This window comes from Mobula hypostoma, chromosome 19 (genome assembly GCF_963921235.1).
Source record: "Mobula hypostoma chromosome 19, sMobHyp1.1, whole genome shotgun sequence".
Classification (NCBI taxonomy): Eukaryota; Metazoa; Chordata; class Chondrichthyes; order Myliobatiformes; family Myliobatidae; genus Mobula; species Mobula hypostoma.
Genome location: NC_086115.1, coordinates 36,505,699 through 36,519,505, shown reverse-complemented (window position 1 = coordinate 36,519,505; position 13,807 = coordinate 36,505,699). Strand labels below are relative to the sequence as shown.

The window sequence follows — 13,807 nt, the reverse complement described above, 5'->3', positions numbered from 1 at the left end:
TTGATTTTGAGAAAAGATGGGGCTGATTTGCTCGTTATTATCATTTGAGTTAATTGATATAATTTTTCCACGATCTAATTGTAAATTTTTTAGCATATTTTGTTTTCTTGCTGGCGGTTTGATGTTTATTTTTAGAAGCTTTTTGTATGACGCATGACTCCGGGGTTGTACACCTAATGGGTTTTTTTTTCTTACTTTTCTGCATAGTAGGTTTTTTTTTGTTTTCACAAAATTTTTTTTCAATCTTTAAGATAATGTCTTTTTTGAGACATTGTAAGTGTTGTTACTTCAATGTACTCATGTTATTTTTCCTGTATAATATAACAATAAAAAGATTTGAAAAGAAAGAAAGATCTGTTCAAAGGGGTATCAACTGGAGAATAAACTTCCCCTAATTGGGTACTACACACTAAAAAGGTATTATTTATAATTTTGTCATATGAGGACCTTTAGAGAAGAGTGGCAATAACATGTCAGGATCCTTCATTAGTAGTGTTAACTTGTGGAATTCTCTACCACAGAATGCCGTGGAGTTCAAGTTAGTGAACATATTTAAAATGGAGACTAATTACAGAAACAAACTACATCAAGGGTTATAGGAAAATACTAGGAATATAATAGTGAGATAAAGGATCAGCCACAACTGCCTCAAATGGTAAGGGAGGCATTACGGGATGAATAGTGCACTCCATTACGTATTTTCTATGATTTTTAATTTAATTTAATAGAAAATCACCTCCCTCACTGTTCATTTGGTCACAGGTCATCCAATATTTTTCTAATAATTGCACAACAAAATAAAACTCATTCTTTCTCAGTATAATAGTTAGAAGTCTGGCATTAATTTTAGTCACTATTAATAACTGTAAGACAATTGACGATCGTATAAATGGAATGCCCAGGTTCTTCCTACTAAATGCGATTGCACTTCATTGACATTTTAAAAGTGGTTAAAATATGAAACAACACACATCAAAGTTGCTGGTGAACGCAGCAGGCCAGGCAGCATCTCTAGGATCTTCCTAGAGATGCTGCCTGGCCTGCTGCGTTCACCAGCAACTTTGATGTGTGTTGTTTCAGGCCGAGACCCTTCGTCAGGACTAACTGAAGGAAGAGTGAGTAAGACATTTGAAAGTTGGAGGGGGAGGGGGAGATCCAAAATGATAGGAGAAGACAGGAGGGGGAGGGATGGAGCCAAGAGCTGGACAGGTGATTGGCAAAAGGGATACGAGAGGATCATGGGACAGGAGGTCCGGGGAGAAAGACAAGGAGCAGGGTGGTGGGGGGGGGGGGAACCCAGAGGATTCCGTTCACCAGCAACTTTGATGTGTGTTGCTTGAATTTCCAGCATCTGCAGAATTCCTGTTGTTTGCGTAAAATATGAAACAACTTAGTTTTTCAGCTTTCCAACATAATGCCATATTCAACTAATAAAATAATTTTAATTCAAGTAACTGAAATACTATATGGGCAAAGGTATTTGAAACACTGTGTTTTAACTTTCAGTTATCCTTCCCAAGGCAACAAATAAGCATCCATTCTAAATTAAAGTATCATTTACTATTCTGCCAGTTGACACTCTAGACTGGATTCTAGAAGATCAGTATACAGAAGTCTCACTGTAGAATGGTAATTTTGAATGCAGGAGTACATTACAACAATAGAAGATAGATAAACTTACTTTCAACAATAGAATCAAAAGAAAGCATGAGACAACTTCTGGCAACAATAGTGGAATTTTCCATCTTGTTAACTTCCAAAGAAAATGTCACTAACTACATTTTCCGCCTGATGCCTTAAATTACTGCAGCCAAGAAGCCAACAGAAACAGAAACTATCGAATTCTGCAAGTACAGCAGTGGAAACTGGTAAAATTGGCTGTAGATTATAAACTATTGTACTATAAATTGTTAATTTTTAGATTGAAAGTAGAACAATATTATTGTGTCACTAAGAGCAGATGCAGGCTAGGATCCAGACGTACAGTATTAATAGTGATTGTGTAGGTATAGATAATATGCTCAAACTCAATGGAGTATTACTAAATCTAAATCAAAAAGAGAAATCTTTCAAATGCAGATGAAGGAAGGATCACTATCAGATTTTTAAAAATCTTCAACAAATCAGACTGCAGGGAAGCAAAAGTATTTAAACGCCTCTCATATTGAAAAAAAATCAATAATGACATTTGCTTTAAGGTTCAGTTTACAACCAGCACAAGCATTTTTACACTGGCAGCTAAATTTTCAGATCAACTCCACTGTACATAGATATGAAGTAATTAGTCAAAAAACAATTTTGGGTTTAACCATTGATCATTTACACTGATGATGCTGTAACCCAAATCCCAAAAGGCAAAAGCTTTGTTTATCCATTTCAACAGTATTCCAGTTCACTTTAACAAAACAAAATATAAAGAATCAGAACATTTCTGAAAGAATGATTATATCTATATAATTCAGTATCATATAAAATAATCCATCCCCTGAAATTAGGCATTTTCTATACCACCGAGGAATAAAAATGTCCTAAACTACTACTTTCTTGGCCTGTGCGACTTATTATTCAATTCAGGTCCATTCACTGAAAAAAGTGTAACCGGTAAGAATGGCACAAGAGATTAATTAAATCACTAATCAGAAATAATAGATCAACTTTGCTTGGGGAGAACTGACAAAACTTTGCGACCATATTAAGTACACTTTGTGGTATTATTCATCAAATAGGCATTCATTCCAAAAGTGATTTAACAAACTTAATCAACATTTTAGAATTTAATTTTTCTTAATCTAATAATGAGCAAAAATGCATAGGGACATCCATTTAGTTTTATGTTAAGCAGGTCATTTATCCTGCCATCAACTTCTGAACATAATTCTATGTTCTGACTACAATGCAAGTAACAATATTTTCTTACCACAACTCAAAACTAATTTTCCTCAGGGGTGCCTTCATATATTAAAATTTGCATTTATACAGTTACTTTTGCTTCTCTGCAGAAATTTGCAAATCTCTGTAGCTGATATGTCAGCTTCAGATTCACATTACAGAAAATAACATTAGCTTTATTGATGTTCACGTGTTTAATCTTAAGTTATGGTTTTTTTCAGGGAAGTTTCAAGTTTATTCTTTACTGATGTAGAAATTGAGTGAAAATTCGGCATAGAATTGCATACAAAATAGGATTCAATATTATAAGAATGATTTTCAGAGTTTGAATATAGATGTCTTGTTGACCTAGATAAATTAAGGATGATCTTCTCCATAAATATGGAGGAGCGAGCAAATCAGAACAAGGGAATGAGAGAGCAGTGAGAGAGAGAGAGAAAGAAAGAACAGATGCAGGAAGAAAGGAAATTAGAGGCAATAGGAGGAAAGACAGGCATGAGAAGCATTCATGGACAATGTAAGTGGGCATTGCAAATGAAGACCAGTTATTCAGTGATCTGCCTCAAATATATACATGAAACAATATTAATCAGGCTTTCAGCTTGAAGAACATAGTTCAAATTCTGCTTGTTGATGCAGATATTGTTACCAATGCAAAATTTGTCCATTCATAAAGCATTTTTAATATCTTTTCCATGGAATCCTAAACTATCTGGCAGCCAATAAAATGTTTCTTAAGTACATTCGTATGTAGAAAATACAAACAAAAATCACCAAGTACAGTTTAGACAGTTTAGAGTTTAGACCATCATAGCCAACACTCCTCACAATTCAGACAATGCATAATATCTTCACATGGTCTATTTAGACAATGCAAATTGCCATCGTTCCCCAGTATTGACAATGAACAACTCTATGTTCATTCTTTAACTGCCCACAGCTTTTACACTACCTAGCATTAAGGCCTGTTGCAGTCAGTGTTAAGGTTTAATAGTCACAACAATCAACCGAGTTATGCTTGCCACTGTCCAGAAAAAAAAAATAATATCACAATCAGAGTTGTCCCCACCTACCCTAGGAACCATCGCTATCTAGTTCTGTGTACTAATCCTTTAAATGAAGCATATATCTGCTGTTAATAAATTTTACCTTTTGGCATTCTATTCCAAGGTCTGTTTAGGGGAAAAAAAAATGTGGATGGAGGAAAAGATTCAAGGATGTCCTTAAAACCTCATTGAATATACACATTTTCACTGACCTTTGGAGTTTCTCTTCCATGAATGCTTAAAATTACACTTTCACAATAACCAACTTTCCAAAATGAGTAGAACTAACATATGAATGCCAAAGCAACAGATCTATCTCAACTTCGAGTAATCAAATAAAACAAATATTAATAAAACATTAATAACCTTCACAACATTCAACATGCCAGACCTAACAAAGGCTTTTCACTCAAAAATTTAAATCTGCATCTCTTCCCATTGATGGGGACTTGGTGATTATCTCTAGCGTTATTGAAATTTTGTACTGTACATTCGTAACAATTTCTCTTGATCCTCACTACTGGTTGATAGCATGCTCTCATCACTACAATGCTCGATCACAATCAGGCTGTTTGCAACAAAAGAATACTGCCACAAGCTAAAATTAAATAATCAAAATGGATGCTGCTAATAAGTTATGCAATAAAATCTTTTTCAATCTACAAACAGATTTGGTAAAGCACATTTGATATCTTTAGCATTTTATTTTAAAAGTATACCTGCTGTATTGTTTTGGCATCTTTCTGTGAATTTTCTCTTGGAGGGATCTTCCCAAATAATTTCCAGCCAGGAGCACTAAAGGTGGAAGGAATGGGCTCCTTCATTTTCTTATTAAAAAAGTTCCTGAAAAAGAACGAAGAAATATTCATCATTGATTTCAGCCTACCCAAACTTGCAAAAATTGTCTTAAAATTGCAAATAATTTCAGATTCACTAATTCTATGTTCTTAAACAGAAAGTAGAACAAATGTTTTCTGTACCACAGCTTTAGTAGTATAGAAGAAACTTTATATCATTGAGTTGCATTTTACAAGGGAAAGCAAGCAACTCTGAACTTGCCACAGTTCCTGTCACTGATGTCTAAAATCCAGAGGCAAAATATGAAGTTGTGTGAATCCCCAGCATAGCCCTGAAGAGACAAGAATGCAGATACAGGTGTCCGCCCCTTTTCGAACGCTCGCTTTACGAAACCTCACTGTTACGAAAGACCTACATTAGTTACCTGTTTTCGCTAACAGAAGGTGTTTTCACTGTTACGAAAAAAGGTAGCGCACGAAAAAAAGCAGCGCACGCCCCGAGCAGCCGCTCCTCCCCCGGATTCGGAACTGCATTCTAGCCAGCAATGCTTAAACATGCGCCTGTGAGCATCCGTTTGCACGATGAGTTCTAAGTTATTGGAAAAGCCTAAAAGAGCTCGTAAAGGTGTTAAAATTAGCCTAAAACTAGACATAATTAAGCATTTCGATCGTGGTGAACGAAGCAAGTACGAAGTGAGTTTGGCTTGTGGAAGTTGACGAAGATGATGTTGAAGAGGTTTTGGCATCTCATGACCAAGAACTGATAGATGAAGAGCTGATCCAACTGGAAGAGGAAAGGATAACAATCGAAACTGAATGCAGTAGTGAATGGACCGAACGTGAAGTCGTCCAGGAACTGAACGTGAAGCATTTTCGCTTCAATGATTGCAGAAAAGTACGACTTTAATTTTGAAAGGGTATGTCTGTTTAGGACATATTTGCAAGATGGTTTGAGTGCTTACAAGGAACTGTACGATAGAAAAATGCGTAAGGCTGAGCAGTCAAGCAAGCCTTCCACACTAGCCACAGCAGATGACGAACCTCGACCTCGCGGCAGGCAGACATAGAAGAAGATGATCTGCCTGCCCTGATGGAAACAGACGACGATGAGATGACACCTGACTGCTGCGGAGAATGCAGCCATAGCCGGGAGGCACCCAGCACATCTTTAAGAAAAAAAGCTGAAATAAACAAGCTAATTAATTAGGTGCCGCCTGGCACATAAATGTCGGCCCAGATCAGAGGCGATTGCCAATTGCGTTGCCTCTGATCTGGGCCAACATTTACGTGCCCAGGCGGCACCTAATTAATTAGCTTGTTTATTTCGGCTTCTTTCTTAAAGATGTGCTGGGTGCGTCCTGGCTATCGCTGTACCTCTGCATTCTTTGCGGATTGGTATCGGTCGGCGGCCTGAAGGGTGGGGACCACTGCACCACCCCAATCTCCGACGACTCAGCCTAACACACCAGCATCAGTGTGCTCGGTGCTGTCTTCCCCGTTCCGGTAAGTACATACATTATTTCTACTTTATATAGACTGTGTATTTTTATGCGTTATTTGGTATGATTTGGCATCCTCATAGCTTAAAGGTTACTGGAGAGTGTTTCCACCGACAGTGCTTGCGTGAGATTTTCAGCCGAGAACGCTTGCGCCGTGTTTCTGCCGAGAGTGTTTGCGTGAGATGTTCACTACAGAGAACAGTGCAGGCAATGATTGTAGAGAAGTATTTCTACTTTATATAGGCTGTGTATTTATCATATCATTCCTGCTTTTACTATATGTTCCTTTTTTTTTAGGTTTTATGTGTTATTTGGCATGATTTGGTAGGTTATTTTTGGGTCTGCGAACGCTCACATATTTTTCCTATATAAATAAATGGTAATTGCTTTTTCGCTTTACGACATTTCAGCTTACGAACGGTTTCATAGGAACGCTCTACCTTCAGATGGTGGGGGAAACCTGTACTGGGAATATGGTGCAACGTACAAAATGCTGGAGAAACTCAGCTGATCAGGCAGATCTATGGAGGGAAATGGACAGTCAACATTTTGGGTCAAGATTCTTCATCTGGACTGTCCATTTCAGGTCAACTCCCTCCTCAGGACCTAAGGGAGGGCTTTGATCGGAACCGCTGACTGTCCATTTCAATCTCTCTTTAAAGGACAGCAATATGTGCAAAGTCTTTGTTAATGTGGATACAAATAGCATTTAAGTTTACCAAAAAAATTACCCCCTAAGATAGATCATTTGCAACTCAGTTTAGAGAATATTGCAAAATTTTGGGAAAACCAGTGAGAGAACTCTGTAAACAAATACTATTTTCCTGAACAAGGAGCTCAAGGAAATCACTGGCATCCAACAATAATTTTATTAAACTGCCCCCTAAAAAAAAATCACATTACAAAAATTAATCTCCGACAGCTCACCCGACAGAATTTTTAATTTAGCGCTCCTTAACACAAGTAAAATTGACGCATACTCATGAGTAAGGTCCAAAAAAGAAACATTAAATAGACTTAAAAACTCCAATATGCATCACATTTTAAAAATTTCGCCAATTACAAGGTACTACAAATATTTTAAGGTCCAGAGTTGTGCTAAATTGTAATTTTTGATCACGATATCACTAAAATCAAAGATGTCATATGACTAAGCCTAGAATTTTCAGGATATTAACTAGCTCTGTTATAAAACAAGTCATTTAAATTTATATCAAATTTAGTTATTTCTTTGTCTGAATCAAGTGCTAGCTGAATCACCGAAGTCAACTTTGCTTTATGTTACGTAGGCTTGAAAATCCTGAAGCAGCTCTCAGTCAGCTTCAGAATGGAAACATTTGATTTATTATGGTTTTAAAATTCTATAAAGATTAAAGACTGGCTTTTTGTCATATGTATATTGAAACACAGTGTTGGAACAATGACCAGCAGTCTGAGAATGTGCTGGGTGCAGTGCACAAGTGTCATCATGCTACTGGCACCAAGCATACAATTTACTAACTTCCATCCCCCATCAGGAAGGTCTCAAAGCTCTACGCTTCTTTTTGGATTCCAGACCTAATCAGTTCCCCTCTACCACCACTCTGCTCCGTCTAGCAGAATTAGTCCTTACTCTTAATAATTTCTCCTTTTGCTCCTCCCATTTCCTCCAAACTAAAGGTGTAGCTATGGGCACCCGTATGGGTCCTAGCTATGCCTGCCTTTTTGTTGGGTTTGTGGAACAATCTATGTTCCGTGCCTATTCTGGTATCTGTCCCCCACTTTTCCTTCGCTATATCGACGACTGCATTGGCGCTGCTTCCTGCACGCATGCAGAACTCGTTGACTTTATTAACTTTGCCTCCAACTTTCACCCTGCCCTCAAGTTTACCTGGTCTATTTCCGACACCTCCCACCCCTTTCTAGATCTTTCTGTCTCTGTCTCTGGAGACAGCTTATCCACTGATATCTACTATAAGCCTACTGACTCTCACAGCTATCTGGACTATTCCTCTTCTCACCCTGTCTCTTGCAAAAACGCCATCCCCTTCTCGCAATTCCTCCATCTCCGCCGCATCTGCTCTCAGGATGAGGCTTTTCATTCTAGGACGAGGGAGATGTCTTCATTTTTTAAAGAAAGGGGCTTCCCTTCCTCCACTATCAACTCTGCTCTTAAACGCATCTCCTCCATTTCACGTACATCTGCTCTCACTCCATCCTCCCACCACCCCACTAGGAATAGGGTTCCCCTGGTCCTCACCTACCACCCCACCAGCCTCCGGGTCCAACATATTATTCTCCGTAACTTCCGCCACCTCCAACGGGATCCCACCACTAAGCACATCTTTCCCTCCCCCCCTCTCTCTGCATTCCGCAGGGATCGCTCCCTACACAACTCCCTTGTCCATTCTTCCCCCCCATCCCTCCCCACTGATCTCCCTCCTGGCACTTATCCGTGTAAGCGGAACAAGTGCTACACATGCCCTTACACTTCCTCCCTTACCACCATTCAGGGCCCCAAACAGTCCTTCCAGGTGAGGCATCACTTCACCTGTGAGTCGACTGGGGTGATATACTGCGTCCGGTGCTCCCGATGTGGCCTTTTATATATTGGTGAGACCCGACGCAGACTGGGAGACCACTTTGCTGAACATCTACGCTCTGTCCGCCAGAGAAAGCAGGATCTCCCAGTGGCCACACATTTTAATTCCACATCCCATTCCCATTCTGACATGTCTATCCACGGCCTCCTCTACTGTAAAGATGAAGCCACACTCAGGTTGGAGGAACAACACCTTATATTCCGTCTGGGTAGCCTCCAACCTGATGGCATGAACATTGACTTCTCTAACTTCCGCTAGGCCTCACCTCCCCCTCGTACCCCAGCTGTTACTCCTTTTTATGCACACATTCTTTCTCTCACTCTCCTTTTTCTCCCTCTGTCCCTCTGAATATACCTCTTGCCCATCCTCTGGGTCACCCCACCCCCCGTCTTTCTCCCTAGGCCTCCTGTCCCATGATCCTCTCGTATCCCCTTTTGCCTATCACCTGTCCAGCTCTCGGCTCTATCCCTCCCCCTCCTGTCTTCTCCTATCATTTTGCATCTCCCCCTCCCCCTCCAGCTTTCAAATCCCTTACTCACTCTTCCTTCAGTTAGTCCTGACGAAGGGTCTCGGCCTGAAACGTCGACTGCGCCTCTTCCTATAGATGCTGCTTGGCCTGCTGCGTTCACCAGCAACTTTGATGTATGTTGCTTGAATTTCCAGCATCTGCAGAATTCCTGTTGTTTACGTTTAAATTTACTAACCCCTATGTCTTTGGGAAGTGGAAGGAAAGCGGAGCACCTGGAGGAAACCCATACAGTCACCGGGAGAACGTAAAAGCCATTACAGAGAGCAGCGGGAATTGAACCCCAATCACTGGTGCTGTAAAACGCTACACTAGCTTCTACACTACCATGCCATACCATGATGCGGTTGATCAGCTGTTGTAATATCCACTGATGGGGAAGTTGGCATGGCACAAGTGATTAAAAAGCTAAATGCAGACAGGTATTAGAATTGCACTCTGAGCAAATTCATCATGGACTGTAAAAACAGAAACTGGAGACAAATGTAACATCCTTCACTTCCATAAGACACAGGAGCAGAATTAGGCCATTTGGCCAATCGAGTCCACTCCGCCATTCAGTCATGGCCGGTCCTTCTTCCTCCACCCCCTCAGCCCCACTCCCCAGCCTTCTCTCCGTAACCATTGATGCAGTGTCCGATCAAGAACCTATTAAGCTTTGCCTTAAATACACTCAGTGACCTGGCCTCCACAGCTGCCTGTGGTAATAAATTCCACAAATTCACCACCCTCTGGCTAAAGAAATTGCTCCACATCTGTGTTTTAAATGGACACCCCTCTATCCAGAGGCTGTGCCCTATTGTCCTAGACTCCCCAACCATAGAAAACATCCTTTCCAGATCATCTACTCTGTCTCGGCCTTTCAACATTCAAAAGGTTTCAAAGAAATTTCTCTTCATCCTTCTAAATTCCAATGAGTTATACAGAGCTATGAAACGTTCCTTGTATGATAACCCTTTCATTCTTGTGAACCTCCTCTGAACCCTCTCCGATGCCAGCATATCTTTTCTTAGATGAGGAGCTCAAAACTGTTCACAAATATTTAGAATGAGGCCTCACCAATGCCTTATAAAGCCTCAATATCACATCCCTGCTCTTGTATTCTGGAACACTTGAAATGAATGCTAACATTACATTTGCCTTCCTCACCAACGATTCTACCTGCAAGTTAACCTTTAGGATGTTCCGCACAAGGACACCCAAGTCCCTCTGCATCTCAGGTTTTTGGATTTTCTCCCCATTTAGAAAATAGTCTGCACACTTTTTTCTACTACCAAAGTGCATGACCATGCATTTTCCAAGCCATCTAATCCATCATTTAAATCATTGATGTACAGCATAAAAAGAAGTGACCCAACACCAACACCTGCGGAAGCCCACTAGTCACTGGCAGCCAACCAGAAAAGGATCCTTTTATTCCCACTCACTGCCTTCTTCCAATCAGCCAATGCTCTAACCATGCCAGTAACTTTCCTGTAATACCATGGACTCTTAACTTGGTAAGCAGCCTCATGAGTGGCACCTTGTCAAAGGCCTTCTGAAAATCCAAATATTCAACATTCCCCTTATCTATCCTACTTGTAATCTCCTCAAAGAATTCCAACAGATTCGTCAGGCAGGATTTTCCCTTAAGGAAACCATGCTGACTTTGTCGTATCTTATCCTGTGCCACCAAGTGCTCCACAACCTCATCCTTAGCAATCAACTCTAACATCTTCCCAACCACTGAGGTCAGGCTAACTGGTCTATAATTTCCTTTCTGCTACCTTCCTCCTTTCTTAGAGAGTGGAGTGACATTCACAATTTTCCAGTCCAATGGCAGCATGCCAGAATTCAATGATTTTTGAAAGATCATTATTAATGCCCCCGCAATCTCTACTGCTACCTCTTTCAGAACCCTAGCATGCAGTTCATCTGGTCCGGATGATTTATGTATGCTTAGGTCTTTCAGCTTTTGAGCACCTTCTCCCTTGTAATAGTAACTGCACTCACTTCTCTTCTCTCATACCCTTCAACATCTGGCACACTGCTCATGTCTTCCACAGTGAAGACTGATGCAAAATACTCACTTAGTTCATCTGCCATCTCCTTGTCTCCCATTATTACTTCTCCGGCCTCATGTTCTAGCAGTTCTACATTCACTCTCATCTCTTGAAAAACATACTTGAAAAAGCTTTTACTATCCACTTTGGTATTGTTTGCTAGCCTGCTTTCAATTTTCTTCCCCTTCTAATGATTCTTTTAGTTGCTCTCCTTAGGTTTTTAAAAGCTTCCCAATCCTCTGTCCTACCACTAATTTTTGCTTTGTTGTATACCCTCTCGTTTGCTTTTACATTAGCTTTGACTTCCCCTGTCAGCCACAGTTGCACTATTTTGCCATTTGAGTATTTGTTTTTGGAATACCTCTATCCTGCATCTGCCTCTTTTTTCCCCCCAGAAACTCACACCACTTCTGCTCTGCTGTCATCCCTGCCAGCATCGCCTTCCAATTTACTTTGGCCAACTCCTCTCATACCACCATAATTTCCTTTACTCCACTGAAATACTCGTATGTCAGACTTTACTTTCTCCCTTCCAAAATTTTAAGTTTAACTCATTCATATTGTGATCACTGCCTCCTAATGGCTCTTTTACCTTAAGCTCCCTAATCACCTCTGGTTCATAACATAACACCCAATACAATATAGCCGATCCCCTAGTAGGCTCAACAAGAAACTGCTCTAAAAAAAAACCATCTCATAGGCATTCAAACTCACTCTCGAGATCCATTACAAACTTCCTTCACCTCAAGTTTCCCAGGGACATGAGCTGCACCTTCTTGATGGCAAGGAAATGTAGCTTAATCATATAACAGGCTTACAAAAATGTTTACATCCTCATTGTCCAGCAGTACTGCAAGGTTCCTCCAGAATGTTCCAGACAGTAGAAACATTGTTTCAGCATATCACATAATTGGATTCTGGTGACAGTAATGCTTTTGTTGTAAGCATGATGTCCATGTGTATATCTGCGCATAAGAGCCAAATGGTGAATAGCACAAATCAAGCCCACCAAGCAGCAGAGCTAGATAAAGAGAGTTAAAAGTCTTTAGGTGTAGCATTCGGTAGGCCAAAGTAGCAACAGCTTATACAATAAGAAGCCTGGACTTCATGAGGAACTTCAGTAGGTCTAAGTAGGAGCAACTTATATAATGAGGAGCTTGGATTGCAGTAAAGCCAAAAGCTCTCTAATAGTCCCTTCCATAAGAAAATGAACTACAGTTAATTCAGGAGATATTGAACAGCGATCATCTTTCACATGGATGCTTAACATCAAGATCTTGCAAGCATCTCCCAGCTTTAACCTGCAAGGTATTTGTGTAAGAGGTTTTCACATTTGATGGCCCACTGTGGTTTCAATTAAACATGTAGTAGTCACAAAGAGTAAAATACAATTACCCTTATGGAAATGGCTTCTTACATTGTTCTTTGCTTTGATGGAAGACTTATTCTAAGAAAAGGTATGATGAATATACTTCTGAAAGTTGCTCTCCTACTATCCCCTGTAGCTAAATTTGATTGCTAACTTCTGCTCATTCTCAAAATCATTGTTTGCAAAGGGAATACCTTCAAAAATGCACACTTGTATAAAGCCCAGAAAAGAGCAAACAGTTCTTCAGGACCTGTCACACTGCTTCTAGTTCACTATGTATTGTACACAATTGAAGATGGCCCCAAATACTTGAATATCAGCAACAGGCAAAAGAAATTAGCCAGCAACTATCCCGGAAGCAGGGCAAGATCTCTTAAGAAACTGCTGATATGAGTAAATGGGTCTTTTCTGATGCTAAATGTAGACTTACCCAGTTAAGGTGTACTTGCTGTTGTGCGAGCTGTAAAACGGCAGTGCTGGCATCAAATAATTCTGATTTTATTATAATTACAGCTGCAAGAAAAAGTTTGTGAACCCTTTAGAATTACCTGTTTTTATGCAATAATTACTTAGAAAATGTGGTCTGATCTTCATCTAAGTCACAATAATAGACAAACACAATCTGCCTGAACTAACAACACACAATTGTAGTTCTTCTTGTCAATACTGAGTGCACCATTAAAACAATCACAGTCTAGGTTCAAAAAAGTAGGTGAACCTTTGGGGTAATGCCTTCTACAAATGTTATTTGGAGTCAGGCATCCCAATCAATGAGTTGAGACTTTAAGTGCAGGTTGCAGAGGTGCTCTGCTCTATAAAAAAGACACACAAGGTCAGGTTACTAACAGAGCCTGCTCTTCTCAAGAAAGATCTGTTTATGGGCAGCATGCCTCAATCAAAGCAACTTTCAGAGGACCTTAGAAGAAGAATTGAACATAAGAACATAAGAAATAGGAGCAGGAGTAGGCCATCCAGCCCATCGAGCCTGCCCCACCATTCAATAAGATCATGGCTGATCTCTCCATACACTCAGCTCCATCTACCTGCCTTTTCCCCA

General features: G+C 40.1%; 1 protein-coding gene across 3 annotated transcripts in view; it reads right to left on the bottom strand.

Annotated features, from left to right (window-relative positions):
* Nucleotides 1-13,807, bottom strand: part of tbc1d12b (TBC1 domain family, member 12b) — a 108,623-nt gene that overhangs the window by 54,840 nt on the left and 39,976 nt on the right. For all 3 annotated transcript variants that reach the window (XM_063071687.1, XM_063071689.1, XM_063071690.1), the window contains exon 2: nt 4,655-4,778. In XM_063071687.1, coding sequence (XP_062927757.1) covers nt 4,655-4,778 — 124 coding nt within the window. The remainder of the gene's footprint in view (nt 1-4,654; nt 4,779-13,807) is intronic.